Source organism: Anomaloglossus baeobatrachus, chromosome 5, assembly GCF_048569485.1.
Source record: "Anomaloglossus baeobatrachus isolate aAnoBae1 chromosome 5, aAnoBae1.hap1, whole genome shotgun sequence".
NCBI lineage: Eukaryota > Metazoa > Chordata > Amphibia > Anura > Aromobatidae > Anomaloglossus > Anomaloglossus baeobatrachus.
The window spans coordinates 13358304-13380467 of NC_134357.1; the positions used below are offsets into that span (position 1 = coordinate 13358304).

The 22164-nt window shown below is 53.1% G+C and overlaps 1 protein-coding gene across 3 annotated transcripts in view; it reads left to right on the top strand.

The window, feature by feature from the left end:
• The window catches only part of XPNPEP1 (X-prolyl aminopeptidase 1), a 44066-nt gene that overhangs the window by 17652 nt on the left and 4250 nt on the right, over positions 1-22164 (top strand). For all 3 annotated transcript variants that reach the window (XM_075352184.1, XM_075352185.1, XM_075352183.1), the window contains exons 3-16: positions 966-1029; positions 3912-4016; positions 4712-4804; positions 4955-5098; positions 6233-6328; positions 6575-6656; positions 8039-8249; positions 8461-8550; positions 17080-17130; positions 17509-17567; positions 18250-18327; positions 18451-18522; positions 20269-20329; positions 20423-20492. In XM_075352184.1, the coding sequence (XP_075208299.1) occupies positions 966-1029; positions 3912-4016; positions 4712-4804; positions 4955-5098; positions 6233-6328; positions 6575-6656; positions 8039-8249; positions 8461-8550; positions 17080-17130; positions 17509-17567; positions 18250-18327; positions 18451-18522; positions 20269-20329; positions 20423-20492 (1276 nt within the window). The remainder of the gene's footprint in view (positions 1-965; positions 1030-3911; positions 4017-4711; positions 4805-4954; positions 5099-6232; positions 6329-6574; positions 6657-8038; positions 8250-8460; positions 8551-17079; positions 17131-17508; positions 17568-18249; positions 18328-18450; positions 18523-20268; positions 20330-20422; positions 20493-22164) is intronic.

The following is a 22164-nucleotide window of genomic DNA, read 5'->3' on the forward strand; positions in this document are numbered from 1 at the left end:
AATGGCTCCAGGGGATAAATGGAGTAAGAAACCGTAGACTGACCTCCTGCACATAATCCGTATCATGTACCTGCATTGTCTGAGAGTGGCGCCACTGCATGAGGTGCGTATGGGGACCGCTAGCGAGGCGCTGTTTCTGGTTGAAGACCATTGGCCTGTTGCTCTTCCCGATGTGGACTGCTAGCCTGCGCTCTTCCGCTTGGTGACTGCTGGCCCGACGCTCCTCCTTTTTGTTGGGGGCCGCTGGCCCGACGCTCCTCCTTTTTGTTGGGGGCCACTGGCCCGACGCTCCTCCCTTTTGTTAGGGGCCGCTGGCCCGACGCTCCTCCCTTTGTTGGGGGCCGCTGGCCTGACGCTCCTCCCTTTGTTGGGGGCCGCTGGCCTGACGCTCCTCCCTTTGTTGGGGGCCGCTGGCCTGACGCTCCTCCCTTTGTTGGGGGCCACTGGCCCGACGCTCCTCCCTTTGTTGGGGACCGCTGGCCCGACGCTCCTCCCTTTGTTGGGGGCCGCTGGCCCGACGCTCCTCCCTTTGTTGGGGGCCGCTGGCCCGACGCTCCTCCCTTTGTTGGGGACCGCTGGCCCGACGCTCCTCCTTTTGTTGAGGGCCGCTGGCCCGATGCTCCACTGGTTGGGGACCGCTGGCCCGACACTCCTCTCTTTGTTGGGGACCGCTGGCCCGACGCTCCTCCCTTTGTTGGGGGCCGCTGGCCCGACGCTCCTCCCTTTGTTGGGGGCCGCTGGCCCGACGCTCCTCCTTTTTGTTGGGGGCCGCTGGCCCGACGCTCCTCCTTTTTGTTGGGGGCCGCTGGCCCGATGCTCCACTGCTTGGGGACCGCTGGCCCGACACTCCTTTCTTTGTTGGGGGCCGCTGGCCCGGCGCTCCTCCTGGTTGGGGACCATTACTCCGGTCGGTCCGGGATGTCGCAGGGCGCGCAGTCTTATCTCTCGCTTTCTCCTCTTTGCAGAGTGAATACATCGCCCCCTGTGACTGCAGGCGGGAATTCATCTCCGGGTTCGATGGTTCGGCAGGTGAGTGCAGTGCATGATGGGAAAAACTGGGGTTTCGTTTAATGGAGTTTTTATAGTAAACATTTCTGTAATCCGGTTGTTCGTCCTGTGCAATAGACCCAGAAATGCCCGATAATCCGGAAAGGCTGTAGTGACCCTCAGCATCCCCCCCTTCTCCGATATTACACTCACAGGCGTCCTGGAAGCTGAGCTATGCAGAGCGCTCTATCCTTACAATATACAGCCTGGAAGCTGAGCTATGCAGAGCTCTCTGTATACAGCCTGGAAGCTGAGCTATGCAGAGCTCTCTGTATACAGCCTGGAAGCTGAGCTATGCAGAGCGCTCTATCCTTACAATATACAGCCTGCAAGCTGAGCTATGCAGAGCTCTCTGTATACAGCCTGGAAGCTGAGCTATGCAGAGCTCTCTGTATACAGCCTGGAAGCTGAGCTATGCAGAGCTCTCTGTATACAGCCTGGAAGCTGAGCTATGCAGAGCGCTCTATCCTTACAATATACAGCCTGGAAGCTGAGCTATGCAGAGCTCTCTGTATACAGCCTGGAAGCTGAGCTATGCAGAGCTCTCTGTATACAGCCTGGAAGCTGAGCTATGCAGAGCTCTCTGTATACAGCCTGGAAGCTGAGCTATGCAGAGCTCTCTGTATACAGCCTGGAAGCTGAGCTATGCAGAGCGCTCTATCCTTACAATATACAGCCTGGAAGCTGAGCTATGCAGAGCTCTCTGTATACAGCCTGGAAGCTGAGCTATGCAGAGCTCTCTGTATACAGCCTGGAAGCTGAGCTATGCAGAGCTCTCTGTATACAGCCTGGAAGCTGAGCTATGCAGAGCTCTCTGTATACAGCCTGGAAGCTGAGCTATGCAGAGCTCTCTGTATACAGCCTGGAAGCTGAGCTATGCAGAGCTCTCTGTATACAGCCTGGAAGCTGAGCTATGCAGAGCTCTCTGTATACAGCCTGGAAGCTGAGCTATGCAGAGCTCTCTGTATACAGCCTGGAAGCTGAGCTATGCAGAGCTCTCTGTATACAGCCTGGAAGCTGAGCTATGCAGAGCTCTCTGTATACAGCCTGGAAGCTGAGCTATGCAGAGCTCTCTGTATACAGCCTGGAAGCTGAGCTATGCAGAGCTCTCTGTATACAGCCTGGAAGCTGAGCTATGCAGAGCTCTCTGTATACAGCCTGGAAGCTGAGCTATGCAGAGCTCTCTGTATACAGCCTGGAAGCTGAGCTATGCAGAGCTCTCTGTATACAGCCTGGAAGCTGAGCTATGCAGAGCTCTCTGTATACAGCCTGGAAGCTGAGCTATGCAGAGCTCTCTGTATACAGCCTGGAAGCTGAGCTATGCAGAGCTCTCTGTATACAGCCTGGAAGCTGAGCTATGCAGAGCTCTCTGTATACAGCCTGGAAGCTGAGCTATGCAGAGCTCTCTGTATACAGCCTGGAAGCTGAGCTATGCAGAGCTCTCTGTATACAGCCTGGAAGCTGAGCTATGCAGAGCTCTCTGTATACAGCCTGGAAGCTGAGCTATGCAGAGCTCTCTGTATACAGCCTGGAAGCTGAGCTATGCAGAGCTCTCTGTATACAGCCTGGAAGCTGAGCTATGCAGAGCTCTCTGTATACAGCCTGGAAGCTGAGCTATGCAGAGCTCTCTGTATACAGCCTGGAAGCTGAGCTATGCAGAGCTCTCTGTATACAGCCTGGAAGCTGAGCTATGCAGAGCTCTCTGTATACAGCCTGGAAGCTGAGCTATGCAGAGCTCTCTGTATACAGCCTGGAAGCTGAGCTATGCAGAGCTCTCTGTATACAGCCTGGAAGCTGAGCTATGCAGAGCTCTCTGTATACAGCCTGGAAGCTGAGCTATGCAGAGCTCTCTGTATACAGCCTGGAAGCTGAGCTATGCAGAGCTCTCTGTATACAGCCTGGAAGCTGAGCTATGCAGAGCTCTCTGTATACAGCCTGGAAGCTGAGCTATGCAGAGCTCTCTGTATACAGCCTGGAAGCTGAGCTATGCAGAGCTCTCTGTATACAGCCTGGAAGCTGAGCTATGCAGAGCTCTCTGTATACAGCCTGGAAGCTGAGCTATGCAGAGCTCTCTGTATACAGCCTGGAAGCTGAGCTATGCAGAGCTCTCTGTATACAGCCTGGAAGCTGAGCTATGCAGAGCTCTCTGTATACAGCCTGGAAGCTGAGCTATGCAGAGCTCTCTGTATACAGCCTGGAAGCTGAGCTATGCAGAGCTCTCTGTATACAGCCTGGAAGCTGAGCTATGCAGAGCTCTCTGTATACAGCCTGGAAGCTGAGCTATGCAGAGCTCTCTGTATACAGCCTGGAAGCTGAGCTATGCAGAGCTCTCTGTATACAGCCTGGAAGCTGAGCTATGCAGAGCTCTCTGTATACAGCCTGGAAGCTGAGCTATGCAGAGCTCTCTGTATACAGCCTGGAAGCTGAGCTATGCAGAGCTCTCTGTATACAGCCTGGAAGCTGAGCTATGCAGAGCTCTCTGTATACAGCCTGGAAGCTGAGCTATGCAGAGCTCTCTGTATACAGCCTGGAAGCTGAGCTATGCAGAGCTCTCTGTATACAGCCTGGAAGCTGAGCTATGCAGAGCTCTCTGTATACAGCCTGGAAGCTGAGCTATGCAGAGCTCTCTGTCCTTACAGTATACAGCCTGGAAGCGGAGCTATGCGGAGCAGTTTGTGGAGTCGCCTCGCTGTAACATTAGGGAGCAGAGTAGGCGCTCACCCCCCATGCGGCCGTCCTCCCCGTCACAGCTGCCCCGCATCTCTGCTTCCTTCTGCGTATTATACCACCTTATTCCTTACATTTGATGCCTTTTGCTCTTGGAGGAGATGATCTGACGGGTGTTGTTTTGTCGGGGAAAACAGGCACCGCAATAATTACAGAACAGAACGCAGCGATGTGGACGGACGGACGCTACTTCCTGCAGGCGGCTCAGCAGATGGACAACAACTGGACGCTGATGAAGATGGGTGAGGTGCATCGTCAGCCGCTCTGCCCCATCCGGGGGGTGTCTTTATGGATTAGGAGTATTGCTATTATATCAGTGGGAATATGACCCTCCCCCCGAACCCCCCAGTGTGGCTCATTGCCTCTGGTCTCCCACCTCCCCTCCACCAGACCCCCGGAATCCCTCCAGTGTGGCTCATTGACTCTGGTCTCCCACCTCCCCTCCGCCAGACCCCCAATGTGGCTCATTGCCTCTGGTCTCCCACCTCCCCTCAACCAGACCCCCGGAATCCCCCCAGTGTGGCTCATTGCCTCTGGTCTCCCACCTCCCCTCAGCCAGACCCCCAGTGTGGCTCATTGCCTCTGGTCTCCCACCTCCCCTCCGCCAGACCCCCAATGTGGCTCATTGCCTCTGGTCTCCCACCTCCCCTCCACCAGACCCCCGGAATCCCCCCAGTGTGGCTCATTGCCTCTGGTCTCCCACCTCCCCTCCGCCAGACCCCCAGTGTGGCTCATTGCCTCTGGTCTCCCACCTTTCCTCCGCCAGAGCCCCAGAATCCCCCAGTGTGGCTCAGACCCTCAGCAATCCAACATGTCAGGGAAGTCTTCCTCCGGAGCCCCCTTTAATATCTCCCGCTCTCATTCCTGTCCTCTGTAACGTTCGGATTATTTTTTCCATTTTGTATCTGGATTATAATCTCATTGTTACCAATTTCAGGCCTGAAGGAGACCCCGACGCAGGAGGACTGGCTGGTCAGTGTGCTCCCCGAGGGCTCGCGGGTCGGGGTCGACCCATTTATCATACAAACCGGTAATAATATAGCGGTCTCGGCCCGGTGTTATCCGGCAGTTGTCTGTTAGCACAACCCCCGGCTCAGCGAGGGGCGGCCCACCCCCGACTGAGCACTATTTAGCTGGACAACCCCTTTAAGACTTTAGAATGTGATTTCTTTCCCTGCAGATCAGTGGAAGAGCATGTCCCTGGCCCTGAAGAACGCCGGCCACCTCCTGGTACCGGTCCAAGAAAACCTGATTGATGCCATATGGAGCGACCGTCCCGAGAGGCCCTGTCTGCCGCTGATCACGCTGGGGCTCCACTACACGGGTTTGTATACGCCGCCGTCCCCTCGGGTTCTGTTCACACAAACATGGCGGCTGCCGTCCATATCCAAGTCACTATAATGGCCGGCCGATCCCACTAACTTTTATAGGAAACGCCGAGCACCCACGTACACATCTGTATTCTGCTCACTTCTCAAGATCTCTGCTTGCTGTCTGAAAATTAAATCAATCTGGGGCTGATAATATTTATTTCCTCCATAAAACTCTCTCCTGTGTTCTGAGTGTTTTGCTACAATGTATCAGTCTGGAGCGCAGCACAGGAGGATTGTGTGGACTGGGGATAATTGGAGGAAACCCTTTTAAGGCCAGGATGAGCCTTTTGATGAAAAAAAAAAAATAAAAATAAAATACAAATTGTTTGTCTTTACTGACAGCAAGCAGAGATATTGAAAATAGTGAGAAAACGAAACACAAAGGGCTCAAGTCATAATTTAAGGGTTTTTTTTTGTTGTTGGTGACAATTTGACTCTTTTTGCTTCAAATTCTTCAAAATGACGCACGAGGTTCGTGAATTTTGTGCAAACTCAAAAATGCTCTTTTTACACTTTTTTTTTTTTTTTAATCGCAATTATTCGCATGTTGTGCTAAAAATGAAAAAAAAAAGTTGAAGTCACTCTTGGGGTGAGGACTGGAGAACATCTATCTCGCCAAAAATGTTGCGACTTCTTTTTTTAAAAAAAAAGTTGCAATTTATGAATCGGCTGCAAACGTCTGAGTAAAAAACCCCCGCCAACAATAAAAACAAACAAACATTCCAAGACATAAAAGAGATTTGGAAAAAAAAAAGCGCAAATTATATAAAAAAAATGCGCAAATTATAAGAAAAAATTTTTTGTAAATCAAACACAGGAAAAACAACACTCAGTAAGTTAAAAAAAAAAAAGGAACAAACGCAGCAATGAGTCAAACAAAAAACCCCACTAAAAGCTACAGTGAAAAAAAGCAACAAAAATCTACTTTTTATGATTCAGCTTCGTCTACATAACACTAGGACCCCTCCTTACAGAGATTGTGGCCCCTGCAGGTGTCGGGGCCCCCGGTTGGGTCCATCCTGCGATTCAGACCCTGGGGGTTTAAATTCTCTAACAATGTAATGCATATTGTCCTGTATCCGCAGGGATCTCGTGGCAGGACAAGATTGTGGCGCTCCGAGCTAAGATGGCGGAGAGGAGAGCCGCGTGGATCGTCCTGACGGCGTTGGACGAGGTTGCGTGTAAGCGGTGATATTACGTTACTGAGTTATATTCTGTGTATTCTTATATATAAAGCATGACGGGTAAATCCTTTTATTTTTCTCATTATTTGCACATTTTTTTCCTTATTGTTTAGTTAAAAAACAAAGTTACAAAAATGAATGAAACATCCCGCGAATTCCTCCAAATGCCCCCTCTCTATATGTCCTTACAGTGAATAGTAAACTAAAGGGAGTTTAATCTTTTAGCTTCTCCTTTTTGTTCAGGGCTCTTTAACCTCCGAGGCTCGGACGTGGAATATAATCCGGTCTTCTTTGCTTACGCCATAATAGGGACGGATACGATCAGGTGAGATTCCGCTACAGACCGCGCTGCTGATTATCTTGGGGATGTTAATTCACGTGAGATTTTTAAGGTTTGGAAATTGAAGAAAACTTATATTTAACATGTTAAAAAAAAAAAAGCAAAACAAAAAACGGTTCGGGACCGGAATTAATTCCAGATATCTGCCCAGACATCAATCCCCATATAAGTCTATGGGGACCTGATTCATGCACTTTAAAATGGTGATAGAAGGGGATAGAGGGATTAGAGCAGGTGCATTATACTTACCAGTCTCTGTAAGGCTACTTCTGGGACCGCTCATTATCCTTCATACATATTCACTGCTTCCCCCACCCACCAGCAGTTCTGGTGTCTGTGATTGGTTGTAGTCAGACGCGCCCCCACCTTGTGTGACAGCGCATCTGACTGCTTTGAATCACAGGCACTGTGTGCATCTCTATAGTGCTGTAAAAATAAATAAATTGGCATAGGGTTCCACCATATTATGATACCCAGCACAGATAAAGTATACAGCTATAGGCTGCAGCCCCCAGCCGTGCACTTATCTTGGCTGTGTATCAAAATAAGAGGCACTGCATGTGGCTTTTTTTTTTTAACTATTTAAATAAATATTGTGTGCAGTCCCCCTCCCCCAATTTTGATAGCCAGCCATGATAAAGCGGACAGCTGGGGGCTGGTATTCTCAGGCTGGGGAGACCCATGTCTATTGGGCCCCACCAGCCTAAAAATAGCAGTGACTATGTATGAGTGTAATGAGCGGCCCCGGAAGCAGTGTTACAGCCACGTGGGAGACTTGATAAATATAACGCGCCTGCTTATTCTTACTTCTTTTTTTTTTTTAAATTTATCCGGGTGGTCGAATCTGGATAATTACACGGAGTTCCCTGAGTCCTCCGGGTCCGGGGTTGGCGCACTCATTCCAGGTATCCTGCGCGGATCCAGATTTTACAGTCCGGGTTCGCCCATCACTAGTCATAAATATAAACCCGCTCCCCAGGCTGCGACTCCTTCCTTTGCGTCCGTGTTTGCCACACGTTCCTGATGATCTTTTTATCACAACTGCTTTTGCTCATTTTATTTAGTGCATTCTTTTCCTAATGTATTCACCCCTTCATGTAAAGTGTGTGCTGAACAAGCCGTGCTGCAGTGTAAAGCAAGGGGGAGACAGATGGCATGAGCCATTGACGATTTGTATTCCATTAGTAATAGACATTATAATGAGCCGGTTGCTGGATAATATCGCTCTTTGGGTGATCGGGATGCTCCTTCAGTAAGATTTGTGGATGATTAGGACTGAACCCACGCGTTTCACCTGATGAGATAACATTTTGGTAACTTTTTTCCTAATGTCAGATATAATAAATCTCCCTCTTCCCCACATTTAGGTTGTTCTTATCAGGCGAGCGGGTGCGGGATCCGGTGCTCAGACATCACCTCCTCCTGGACTATTCTCCTCCCTCCGAGTTTAGCATCCAGCTGGATCCGTATGAGTCCGTACTGAGCGCCCTCCAGGGTATATGTGCTGCGCTGCCCCCGAAGGAGAAAGTGTGGATCAGCGACAAGGCCAGCTACGCGCTGTCCGAGACCATTCCCAAGGTACAAATGATCGGACGCTGAGACCCCGGTACTGGGGGTCCCCACATTCTAACCCTACCGGAAATGGTGTCACCCACCAGTGACAGTGCACAGGAAATAGTTTCCATTCACTTCTATGGAGAGGTTTCTGAGCACCTACAGCCAGCAGCGGGTGCCTCCTTGTTTAGATGCACGTTTTGTATTATTTCTGTATGTTTTTCTCTGTGCACAGATGCAGCGGTACCTGTCTCCATACACACCTGTATGTCTCTCCAAAGCTGTGAAAAACGCCAGAGAGGTGGACGGCATGAGGCGGGCGCACGTGAGTACAGCAAGGGTGCAGCGTGAGTGCTGGGAGGGGTCCACGTGAGTGTAGGGAGGGGTCCACGTGAGTACAGCAAGGGTGTAACATGAGTGCAGGGAGGGGTCCATGTGAGTACAGCAAGGGTGCGGCGTGAGTGCAGGGAGGAGGCCCCGCGTGAGTGCAGGGAGGAGGCCCCGCGTGAGTGCAGGGAGGAGGCCCCGCGTGAGTGCAGGGAGGAGGCCCCGCGTGAGTGCAGGGAGGAGGCCCCGCGTGAGTGCAGGGAGGAGGCCCCGCGTGAGTGCAGGGAGGAGGCCCCGCGTGAGTGCAGGGAGGAGGCCCCGCGTGAGTGCAGGGAGGAGGCCCCGCGTGAGTGCAGGGAGGAGGCCCCGCGTGAGTGCAGGGAGGAGGCCCCGCGTGAGTGCAGGGAGGAGGCCCCGCGTGAGTGCAGGGAGGAGGCCCCGCGTGAGTGCAGGGAGGAGGCCCCGCGTGAGTGCAGGGAGGAGGCCCCGCGTGAGTACAGCAAGGGTGCAGTGTGAGCGCCGGGAGGGGTCCACGTGAGTACAGCAAGGGTGCGGCGTGAGTGCAGGGAGGAGGCCCCGCGTGAGTGCAGGGAGGAGGCCCCGCGTGAGTGCAGGGAGGAGGCCCCGCGTGAGTGCAGGGAGGAGGCCCCGCGTGAGTGCAGGGAGGAGGCCCCGCGTGAGTGCAGGGAGGAGGCCCCGCGTGAGTGCAGGGAGGAGGCCCCGCGTGAGTGCAGGGAGGAGGCCCCGCGTGAGTACAGCAAGGGTGCAGCGTGAGTGCAGGGAGGAGGCCCGCGTGAGTACAGCAAGGGTGCAGCGTGAGCGCCGGGAGAGGTCCACGTGAGTACAGCAAGGGTGCAGCGTGAGTGCAGGGAGGAGGCCCGCGTGAGTACAGCAAGGGTGCAGCGTGAGCGCCGGGAGAGGTCCACGTGAGTACAGCAAGGGTGCAACATGAGTGCAGGGAGGAGGCCCCGCGTGAGTGCAGGGAGGAGGCCCCGCGTGAGTGCAGGGAGGAGGCCCCGCGTGAGTGCAGGGAGGAGGCCCCGCGTGAGTGCAGGGAGGAGGCCCCGCGTGAGTGCAGGGAGGAGGCCCCGCGTGAGTGCAGGGAGGAGGCCCCGCGTGAGTGCAGGGAGGAGGCCCCGCGTGAGTGCAGGGAGGAGGCCCCGCGTGAGTGCAGGGAGGAGGCCCCGCGTGAGTGCAGGGAGGAGGCCCCGCGTGAGTGCAGGGAGGAGGCCCCGCGTGAGTGCAGGGAGGAGGCCCCGCGTGAGTGCAGGGAGGAGGCCCCGCGTGAGTGCAGGGAGGAGGCCCCGCGTGAGTGCAGGGAGGAGGCCCCGCGTGAGTGCAGGGAGGAGGCCCCGCGTGAGTGCAGGGAGGAGGCCCCGCGTGAGTGCAGGGAGGAGGCCCCGCGTGAGTGCAGGGAGGAGGCCCCGCGTGAGTGCAGGGAGGAGGCCCCGCGTGAGTGCAGGGAGGAGGCCCCGCGTGAGTGCAGCAAGGGTGCAGTGTGAGCGCCGGGAGGGGTCCACGTGAGTACAGCAAGGGTGCGGCGTGAGTGCAGGGAGGAGGCCCCGCGTGAGTGCAGGGAGGAGGCCCCGCGTGAGTGCAGGGAGGAGGCCCCGCGTGAGTGCAGGGAGGAGGCCCCGCGTGAGTGCAGGGAGGAGGCCCCGCGTGAGTGCAGGGAGGAGGCCCCGCGTGAGTGCAGGGAGGAGGCCCCGCGTGAGTACAGCAAGGGTGCAGCGTGAGTGCAGGGAGGAGGCCCGCGTGAGTACAGCAAGGGTGCAGCGTGAGCGCCGGGAGAGGTCCACGTGAGTACAGCAAGGGTGCAACATGAGTGCCGGGAGGGGTCCCGCGTGAGTGCTCTAATGGTGTTACATCAGGACAACCTCATCAGTGTGCGTAATTATAGCCAACATTGGGGTCTCTGTGTAATGAGACCACCCCCAGGTGTCGGGGCTTCTTAACCTCACTTATTTCTTTTCCTTCCCGATTGGCTCACAATGGCGGCCGTTACGTGGGAGGAGGTTGCCCAAGTTTCCCAGACACCTGATTACAAAAACTGCGCACAGATTTATGATATTTCCTATGTGGGTCATTCCATGTCAAGTGGACCAGTTTTAAGAATCGTCCCCACTCGACCTTCTCCGATTTTGCTGAAAATGTATAAGGATGTACATGTATGTTTGAAAAGAGGTTCTGTAAATTTTTAGGGCCAGATCTCAAATACATTGGGCACTGTTGACCTTTCACTGGAGGTTCCACCGAGCCTGCGGCTTCAGCTAAGAGGATTTTGCAGACTTTGGCACATAGCCATTAGAGTTCTATACTGGCTATGATGCTGAAATTTGGCATACTAGCTCAACTTTTGCTGCTAAACACAATAAAATTATTACCGGCTATGAGAAAACAATATTTTGGCCGCAATTTTGTGTCAAAGTAGCTTGTAAAACGCCTCGCATAAAATTTATGCCAAACTTTGCCCATATATAACTCAAGACCAAAAACCAATAGTAACTGGTGCTTTGCCCTGTACACCAAACATCTACATGACTGTGCATTGCTGCAATATCACGGTCACAGCATATGTATTTGTCGAAATATTCACACCCACATATGATGACAAACTTTAAAAAAAACAATTTGACCTATTTTTAGGTCAAATTTCTCAAAAAGGGTCCCCCTAAAATATATTAATTCTGTTATCATTAGAAAGAGCACATTTTTCTCTACAAGGATCATTGGTTTTTTGGAGTCTCTCAGTTTAAGAAAAGAAAAATGCCACTGAACCTGGTGTTATTTATTACTACGCATTGAATGGTAACTGCACTATTCAAACCCTTGCGTTGGTCCATGGTGGTTATATCACAACCAATTCCCTAAGAAGTGGTCTTATAATCCTATTAGGAAATGTAATAATGCTGTCTTTCGAGAATTGGCAGCCCCATCGCCTAGGAGCCATGGCCGATAGCCGTGCAAGGCAAGTCGCGGGCGGTCTCTTTATCGCAGGTTCCAAAGCCTGAGGGTGGGGTCTTTGCCTAGGATCCCAAGCCTAATATTGGGGATCTTTTATTGGTTCCCAAGCCATAATGTTCAGTCTAAGTAAGTGGTCTGGAATTGTTGCTTCAGCGATGGATCTGCAGCTCAGTACAAAAATTTCAAACATTTTCTCAACTTGTGCCACCACAATGCTGATTTCAATATCAGCGCTGAATGGAATTTTTTTGGTACCAGTCATGGAAAGTCGCCCTGTGATGGGATTGGAGGGACAGTAAAGAGTTTGGCAGCTCGTGCCAGTCTTCAACGCCCAACTGAAAACCAAATACTGACCCCGGTGGATTTACTCAACTTTTTCAACGAGCAACTGCATGGAAGTTTTGGTTTTTTTTTGTTTTTTTTTTTTTTGTTCCAAAAGAAAAAATTGACGAAATACGGGTAGTTCAAGAGGAAAGGTTCAAAGATGGACATACAATTGCTGGAACAAGAGAAAATCACCAGTTTGTGCCAATTGATGACAAAAAGATTGGCATTTCAAGGGTGTGAAATGAGCCATCATCTGTCATTGCCCATGTAGATGGATCTGTCAGATCAGAAATGCCTTTTGTGCCAATTTCAAACCTCCGGCCAGGGCAATACATTGCCTGCATTTACCATAGGAACTGGTGGATTGGAAATATTTCTGAAATTTCAGTCGACGACCATGATGCATTAATACATTTTATGCATCCTCATGGAGCAGCTTCTGTCACTGGCCTGTGAGAAATGATACATGCTGGATTCCCGAGCAGTCGATCATTGCAATAATTCCAGCACCAGCTGCAACAGCAATGGGCCGACAATACAGCTTCTCTGAACCGATTACCGTATGTTGCAAATTCAGCAACAATTCCAGACCACTTACTTAGACTGAACATTATGGCTTGGGAACCAACAAAAGATCCCCAATATTAGGCTTGGGATCCTAGGCAAAGACCCCACCCTCAGGCTCCGGAACCTGCGATAAAGAGACCACCCGCGACTTGCCTTGCACGGCTATCGGCCATGGCTCCTAGGCGATGGGGCTGCCAATTCTCGAAAGACAGCATTATTACAATTCTTAATAGGATTATAAGACCACTTCTTAGGGAATTGGTTGTGATATAACCACCATGGACCAACGCAAGGGTTTGAATAGTGCAGTTACCATTCATTGCGTATTAATAAATAACACATGTTCAGTGGCATTTTTCTTTTCTTAAACTGAGAGACTCCAAAAAACCAATGATCCTTGTAGAGCAGGGGTGGGGAACCTTTTTAATGCCGAGGGCCATTGGAATTTTCTACCAACCTTCGGGGGCCGCACAAAACTATCAACTTAAAATTACCCTGCTATACTTAGTCAAACAATTAACTCATCGTGGCGGCTGAAGCTTCTTGTTTTTGGTGCGGCTATATTATTCAATATTGATCTTATTGCTTCTCACAACTGTTTTTCCACGTTTGTGTCAGCTGGGGACTGCTGTAAATACATCACAGGAGATGCTGAGGGCATATACATCACAGGAGATGCTGAGGGCATATACATCACAGGAGATGCTGAGGGCATATACATCACAGGAGATGCTGAGGGCATATACATCACAGGAGATGCTGAGGGCATATACATCACTGGGGAGGGCTGGAAGGAATATACATTGCTGGGAGGACTAGACATCACTGGGGAGGGCTGGGAGGACTAGACATCACTGGGGAGGGCTAGGAGGACTAGACATCACTGGGGAGGGCTGGGAGGACTAGACATCACTGTGGAGGGCTGGGAGGACTAGACATCACTGGGGAGGGCTAGGAGGACTAGACATCACTGGGGAGGGCTAGGAGGACTAGACATCACTGTGGAGGGCTGGAGGACTAGACATCACTGGGGAGGGCTGGGAGGACTAGACATCACTGGGGAGGGGCTGGGAGGACTAGACATCACTGGGGAGGGCTAGGAGGACTAGACATCACTGGGGAGGGCTGGGAGGACTAGACATCACTGGGGAGGGCTGGGAGGACTAGACATCACTGGGGAGGGCTGGGAGGACTAGACATCACTGGGGAGGGCTGGGAGGACTAGACATCACTGGGGAGGGCTGGGAGGACTAGACATCACTGGGGAGGGCTGCGAGGACTAGACATCACTGGGGAGGGCTGGGAGGACTAGACATCACTGGGGAGGGCTGCGAGGACTAGACATCACTGGGGAGGGCTGCGAGGACTAGACATCACTGGGGAGGGCTGCGAGGACTAGACATCACTGGGGAGGGCTGCGAGGACTAGACATCACTGGGGAGGATTATATATCACTGGGGAGGATTATATATCACTGGGGAGGATTATATATCACTTGGGAGGGCTGGGAGAAATATAAGGACATTGCTAGGGGTTCTGACATACCAGGGGGGCACAGGCAGCAGTGTGGAGGGCTGGGAGGACTAGACATCACTGGGGAGGGCTGGGAGGACTAGACATCACTGGGGAGGGCTAGGAGGACTAGACATCACTGGGGAGGGCTGGGAGGACTAGACATCACTGTGGAGGGCTGGGAGGACTAGACATCACTGTGGAGGACTGGGAGGACTAGACATCACTGGGGAGGGCTGGGAGGACTAGACATCACTGGGGAGGGCTGGGAGGACTAGACATCACTGGGGAGGGCTGGGAGGACTAGACATCACTGGGGAGGGCTGGGAGGACTAGACATCACTGGGGAGGGCTGGGAGGACTAGACATCACTGGGGAGGGCTGCGAGGACTAGACATCACTGGGGAGGATTATATATCACTGGGGAGGATTATATATCACTTGGGAGGGCTGGGAGAAATATAAGGACATTGCTAGGGGTTCTGACATACCAGGGGGGCACAGGCAGCAGTGTGGAGGCCGCAGGGGCATAGGCAGCAGTGTGGAGGCGACAGGGGCACAGGCTGCCGTGGGGGAGAGTGAGGAGCACAGGCTGCCGTGGGGGAGAGTGAGGAGCACAGGCTGCCGTGGGGGAGAGTGAGGAGGATGAGACGCTGCACGGAGCACAGGCTGCAGTGGGGGATGCGCAAGGTGGATGGGACGCTGCACAGAGCACAGGCTGCAGTGGGGATGTGCAGGGGCACACACAGGCATGGGAGCACAAACACACCTGTCGGACGCTGAGGTAGTAGCTTCTCTTCTGTGGAAAAAGAGCGAGTTGAGCGCTTACTCCACCCACAAAGTACGTCCTCACGCTAGCATGAGGACGTAAGCCATACAGGGTTTAAAGGGCCAGCAGCAAGCAAGACGCTGCTGCCTCCCGAGCTCTGTGGACTGTGGAATGTGCCCGGGGGCCGCAGAAAAGGGTCATGGCGGGCCGCATACGGCCGCGGGCCGGAGGTTCCCCACCCCTGTTGTAGAGAAAAATGTGCTCTTTCTAATGATATCAGAATTAATATATTTTAGGGGGACCCTTTTTGAGAAATTTGACCTAAAAATAGGTAAAATTTGTTTTTTTTTTTAAGTTTGTCATCATATGTGGGTGTGAATATTTCCACAAATACATATGCTGTGACCGTGATATTGCAGCAATGCACAGTCATGTAGGTGTTTGTTGTACAGGGCAAAGCACCAGTTACTATTGGGTTTTGGTCTTGAGTTATAGATGGACAGAGTTAGGCATATATTTTATGCGACACGTTTTACAAGCTACTTTGACACAAAATTGCAGCCGAAATATTGTTTTGTCATAGCCGGTAATAATTTTATCGCGTTTAGCAGCAAAAGTTGAGCTAGTATGCCAAATTTCAGCATCATAGCCAGTATAGCACTCTAATGGCTATGTGCCAAAGTTTGCAGAATCCTCTTAGCTGAAGCCGCAGGCTTGGGGGGGCCTCCAGTGAAAGGTCAACAGTGCCCAATGTATTTGAGATCTGGCCCTAAAAATTTACAGAACCTCTTTTCAAACATACATGTACATCCTTATACATTTTCAGCAAAATCGGAGAAGGTCGAGTGGGGACGATTTTTGAAACTGGTCCACTTGACGTGGAATGACCCATGTGCGAATATCGCTGTAAACTTGTCAGATTTGAAATGCAGAAGTGGAGGAAGAAATATTAACTGTAGAGAAGAGGAAACATGATGTATGTACTGGCATGTGCTTTATGTGCGGCCACGGGTTCCACGTTGGGGGTCACTCGTTCTCATCATCTCCTGGCTGGCGGACCCTGGTCTGCGGGGCCACTCTGGTCTCGTGGCTGGGAAGGGGTGGCATGCTTTGGTTTCATGGCAGGGGGCACTCTGGTCTTGGGGTTGGGGGCTCCTCTGATATTGTGGCTGGGGAGGGGTGGTCTCAAGGTTTGGGAGGGTGCTCCGGGCTTGGTGAGGGGGTGGGCAGCCGAGAGAGAGGGCTCAGGGCTAGGGGCCTTTCTGGTCTCGTGGCTGTTGAGGGATGGGATGCTTTGTATCTAGGATGGGGAAGACGCTCTCTGGGCTGGAGGCCTCTCCAGCCTTTGCGGTTGGGGAGGGGTGGGATGATTTGGTCTTGAGGGTGGGGTGGCCTCGGGGAGGGGTAAGTGCTTTGGGGGAGAGGGCTTGGGGCTTCTCATCTTGTGGCTGTTGAGGGATGGGATGCTTTGTTTCCGGGGTGGGGAGGACGCTCTCTGGGCTGGAGGCTTCTGCAATTTTTGCGGCTGGGGGGGGGGGGGGGAGGTTAGTGGGATGATTTGGTCTTGAGGGTGGGGTGTGGTTCTCTTGTCTCGGGGAGAGGACTTGGGGCTTCTCATGGCTAGGGAGGGTGGGATGCTTTGGTTACGTGGTGGGGAGGCACTCTGATTTCGAGACTGGGAGCTGCTTTGATCTGATAGGGGGTGGGCACTCTAGTCTCAGGGCTGGGGGCTGCTTCAGTCTTGTGGTGGTGGGGCGCTCTGGTCTCACAGTGGGGGAGCATTCTGGTCTTGTGGCTAGGGGGCACTCTGGGCCAGGGAAGGGTGGAATGCTTTGGTCTCAAGGGTTGGATGGTGCTCTGGGCTTGGTGAGGGGTTTGGCACTCAGGGGGAAAGGGCTCGGGGCTAGAGGCCTTCTCTGGTCTCGTGGCTGTTGAGGGATAGAAGGCTTTGGCTTCAATGGTGAGGAGAGGGCACTCTTGTCTCAGAGCTGGAGGTTTCCCTGGTCTTTTGGCTGGGTAGGGGTGGGATGTTTTGGTTCCCTGGCGGGGATGGGGCACTCTGGCCTTGAAGCTTATGGGAGGAACTGTGGTCTCGGGGTTACAGGTCACTCTGGTCTTGTGGCTGGGGAGCGGTGGGATGCTTTGTTTCGTGGCGGATGAAGGGTGAGATGCTTTGGTTCCATGGCGGGTAGAGGGCACTCTGGTCTTTTGTTGGGGGGGCACTCTGGTCTTGTGGCTGGACAGCGGTGGGATGCTTTGGTCTCGTGGTGGTGGGCAGGGGGGCCGTACTCTTACGGCTAGAGTCCTCTCGTCTTCAGTAAGCGGCTGCTGATCCTGCTGACTCCTCTGATACTTCCATCATTATTAATTCTCTTTGCTTCCTCACAGGTGAAGGACGCCGTTGCACTTTGTGAATTTTTTAACTGGCTGGAAAAAGAGGTAAAAATACAAAATGCATTTCCTGCTCATTTCTAGTCATTTCTACGCCGACTTCTTATCCTTATACACAGAAACCAGTCTGAACAAGCAGCACTGCAGTGTAAAGAATGGGGGACGGACAAATCTGTGACCTGAGCTGTCACCAATATCTAATGCGAAACATCAGCTTTAATGCTAAAGAAAAGAAAATCTGCAACACGGGACTAAAAATATAGAAAAAGCTGCAAATAAACGTATCTCACATTGGTCAGATGATCGGAGACGCCTGGAAAATATTTAGAATGTTTAGTGTTTCGAATTTCAAATTTGAATGTTTAGAATTTGTTGAGACTCCGCCTCTTCCTCTTCCATTAATATTCCGTTATTTTCCCATGGCAGATCCAGAAAGACACGGTGACAGAAATATCGGCTTCCGATAAAGCGGAGGAATTCCGCAGGTAAAACGCTTACGATGTCACCGTGACAATATAACAGAGAGAGGAACATCGCTGGTCCGTACTGGTCAGATCTGCAGGACAGAGTATAACTTTTTCGTCTAATTGTCTATTTTCCCACCTTTCGGCGGCATGTTATACAGCAGAAGGAGTTGAGCAGATTGATATATAACATACTGGAAAGGTATAATTTGTCATTTATTGAGCCAAATTCCTGCTTGCTCTGGGATTATGAGTTGGTCATTGAGTAACTCCGCCCACCAGACTCATAAGCCCAGAGCAAGCAGGAATTTAACTCAAAAAGTTACACCTAAGCTTTTTTCCAGGGAGTTGTATATCAATCTTCTCAGATTCTTTTGCTCTAGTACCCGCTCCTTGGTTTTAGTGATTGTTGGGGGTCCAGTAGTCGGATCCATCCCATCAGAACTTTATTGAATGCGGTGGTCACATAGGAGACCCCTGTGATGTTAATGACTGGGGTATGCTCCATGGTTTTGGCAGCTTTGCGTCCTAGAGAAGACCCCAGGGAGGGACGGCTGGTCTGAATGACAGCGATGTGATAATAATTGGCAATAAAAACATCAAGTTGAAAAATCTAAAAACAAAACCCAAATGAAAAAGAATCACAAAATGTCACAATGTATCCAGATCTTGTAAACAATGTATCGTCCTCCGTCCCTTTCAGCCAGCAAGAAGATTTCGTTTCCTTGAGTTTTGCGACCATTTCGAGCTCAGGACCCGACGCCGCCATCATTCACTACAAGTGAGCAAGCTTTTTTTTAATTTTTTTTTAATTTTTTTTAATTTTTTTTAATTTTTTTTTTCCAAGCTTTATTAAAAAAAAAATAATCATTTTTTTTCTTTCATTGTTGCTTGCGTTTTACAGGCCGGTCCCCGATACAAACAGGAAGCTGAGCGCGGATGAGATCTTCCTCTTGGACTCCGGAGCTCAGTACAAGTAAGGAGGACGCACGGCTCCGGATTATTATTGATTTCGCAGTCAATATCAGCTCTGATCGCAGGATAGTCCCCCTATCCATTCATATCCGTATCTTCGCGTTCCGTTAAACGGTCATTTTTGCAAAAAGAAAAGTGACAGCCATATCTGCAGCCATATTGGTTGTCACTTTTGCCAATTACTGATGGTACAAAATGGGTATTGATCCTTTATTATTTGTTTCATTATTTCCCATGAGACCTCACGTCTCACCCTAGACTACTGAAATCTGCCCGATACTGATAATCACATAGAATACTGTTATTTATATACTAGAAGGTGGCCCGATTGTAACGTATTGGGTAGTCTAGAATGTGTATGTAGGTTAGCAGAGGGAATAATAAGGTAATGAATGGAGGGGTTCGGTGTAATTTAATCTTATAATTGTTTATTGGTTTTAAAATGACAAACAACAGAAGGAACAGTGTTAATAGAGGAGTGTAATGTTTAGTGATGTCCATGGCTTGTAATGAAAGAAGGCCATGAACAGTGTAAAGTTAAGTAAAAATATGCTGTTGCTGTGATGTGGCCCAATGCTGCTATGTGCCCCCATCGTGGTGCAGCCACCATCCTGCGGGGTAATGTGTCCGGGGGGCGGAGTGCGGGGAGGGGGGGGTGTGGAGCCGAGTGGGGCCATGGCGCTGAGGACGTCAGTGCCGGGGACTGCATGGCTGGGGACAGGTGACTATCCAGGCGTGTGTGTGTGTGTGTGTTACATGCAGAGTGTGGAGGGGGGGTGGAGCCGAGCGGGGTAATGTGTGCGGGGGGCGGTGTATGGGGGTGGTGGAGCCGAACGGGGTAATGTGTGCAGGGGGCAGAGTGCACGAGGGGCGGAGCTGAGTGGGGTAATGTGTGCGGCGGCTTAGTGCGGGGGTGGAGCCGAGCAGGGTAATGTCTGCGGGAGGGCGGAGCCGAGCAGAGTAATGTGGGCGGAGTGCGGGGGGGGGCAGAGCTGAGTGGGGTAATGTGTGCGGGGGCTTAGTGCGGGGGTGGAGCCGAGCGGGGTAATGGGTGCGGGAGGGCGGAGCCGAGCGGAGTAATGTGGGCGGAGTGCGGGGGGACGAGGCCGGGCGGGGTAATGTGTGCGGGGGGGGCGGAGCCGGGTGGGGTAATGTGTGCAGTGGGTATGTGTCGGCTGGGTTGCTGGTGTGGGCTCGTGGGGGGTGCAGCACTCGCCGGGGCTCCGTGTGGGTGCGGGTGCGGGGAAAGGTGTTGGGCATCGTCCTGTTGGTCCGTAGTTCGGGCTGGTCAGTTAGCTGAGCCGTTGGTCGCAGCCTCTTTAGCGTGTGCGGTGTGGTGACGGTTGTCACTGTAATGACGTCATTTTGGAGCAAGACAGACAGAATAAGGCAATATATATATAAGAGAGAGAGAGAGAGAGAGATTTATATCACTTTGCTGTGACGGCCGGGATGAGAGGTAACTCTGATGTTGGCTGCTTAACCCCTCAGATGCTGCGGTCAGTAGAGGTTTAGGTATTGACGCGGTTAGATAAAGGGAATGGGGCAACATTTGTGATGCCATCACCATCGCTTAGAGGGGAAGTCTAGGATTGGAAACATATAATTGCTTTGTTTTACAAACAGTGCCACACCTGTCCTCAGGTTGCTTGTGGTATTGCAGCTCATTCTGGCTCACTTGTTTATCGCGTTTTTGATCTGAAATTTCTAAAAAAAAAAACTCACCTTTTTCTTTATTTCCCTGAAGGGACGGAACGACGGATGTGACCAGAACCGTGCACTTTGGAACGCCGACTGACTACGAGAAGGTGAGTGCATCCTCGCCCCTGCAGCTGTGTGACCCCCGGACTAACTGTCCTTCATGAAGGGCTGTGTGATATCTGTCCTCTTCCTTCCTATAGGAGTGCTTCACGTATGTACTGAAAGGACACATAGCCGTCAGCTCCGCCGTGTTTCCCAACGGGATCAAGGGTGAGTGCAGCGCAGTGACCGCTCCGCGCCGCGCTGTATGCAGCTCCATGTAGTCCGATCCACCTGGTGTTGTCTCTATAGACATAGGACCAGCTTGTCTTGTGCTGTGCTCGGCCGGCGGACACACACACCGACGTGCAGGAACATTCAGGCGGTTCTCGCTTTCTCCCGCTACTTTCTGACTTTCACGCCTTCTGCCTCGGGCGTTGTAGCGTTTTAAATATGGTGAGAAAACAATTAGGACAACGGCTGTGAACTAATCACTGCCTAATTAGGACAGGAGCCGCGTACACGGCGTCTCCCAGGATCTCATTACATCCGAGGCGGAAATCAGTCTCCAGAACAATAAGTGTATCGCCAATTATCACAACGTTCATTTCTCTGATTACGGTCCGCCGCGCTCGCTGAGACGTGACATGTGTCCTCACCGGCTCTGCGCCTCCACGGGCTCTCTCCCTCCGCGCCTCCCCGGGCTCTCTCCCTCCGCGCCTCCCCGGCCTCTCTCCCTCTCTGCGCCTCCCCGGGCTCTCTCCCTCTCTGCGCCTCCCCGGGCTCTCTCCCTCCGCGCCTCCCCGGGCTCTCTCCCTCCGCGCCTCCCCGGGCTCTCTCCCTCCGCGCCTCCCCGGGCTCTCTCCCTCCGCGCCTCCCCGGGCTCTCTCCCTCCGCGCCTCCCCGGGCTCTCTCCCTCCGCGCCTCCCCGGGCTCTCTCCCTCCGCGCCTCCCCGGGCTCTCTCCCTCCGCGCCTCCCCGGGCTCTCTCCCTCCGCGCCTCCCCGGGCTCTCTCCCTCCGCGCCTCCCCGGGCTCTCTCCCTCCGCGCCTCCCCGGGCTCTCTCCCTCCGCGCCTCCCCGGGCTCTCTCCCTCCGCGCCTCCCCGGGCTCTCTCCCTCCGCGCCTCCCCGGGCTCTCTCCCTCCGCTCCTCCCCGGGCTCTCTCCCTCCGCTCCTCCCCGGGCTCTCTCCCTCCGCTCCTCCCCGGGCTCTCTCCCTCCGCTCCTCCCCGGGCTCTCTCCCTCCGCTCCTCCCCGGGCTCTCTCCCTCCGCTCCTCCCCGGGCTCTCTCCCTCCGCTCCTCCCCGGGCTCTCTCCCTCCGCTCCTCCCCGGGCTCTCTCCCTCCGCTCCTCCCCGGGCTCTCTCCCTCCGCTCCTCCCCGGGCTCTCTCCCTCCGCTCCTCCCCGGGCTCTCTCCCTCCGCTCCTCCCCGATTGCTCTCTCCCTCCGCGCCTCCCCGGGCTCTCTCCCTCTGCGCCTCCCCGATTGCTCTCTCCCTCTGTGCGCCTCCCCGATTGCTCTCTCCCTCTGTGCGCCTCCCCGGGCTCTCTCCCTCCGCTCCTCCCCGGGCTCTCTCCCTCCGCTCCTCCCCGGGCTCTCTCCCTCCGCTCCTCCCCGGGCTCTCGCCCTCTGCGTGCCTCCCCGATTGCTCTCTCCCTCTGCGTGCCTCCCCGATTGCTCTCTCCCTCTGCGCGTTTCCCCGATTGCTCTCTCCCTCTGCGCGTTTCCCCGATTGCTCTCTCCCTCTGCGCGTTTCCCCGATTGCTCTCTCCCTCTGCGCGTTTCCCCGATTGCTCTCTCCCTCTGCGCGTTTCCCCGATTGCTCTCTCCCTCTGCGCGTTTCCCCGATTGCTCTCTCCCTCTGTGCGTTTCCCCGATTGCTCTCTCCCTCTGCGCGTTTCCCC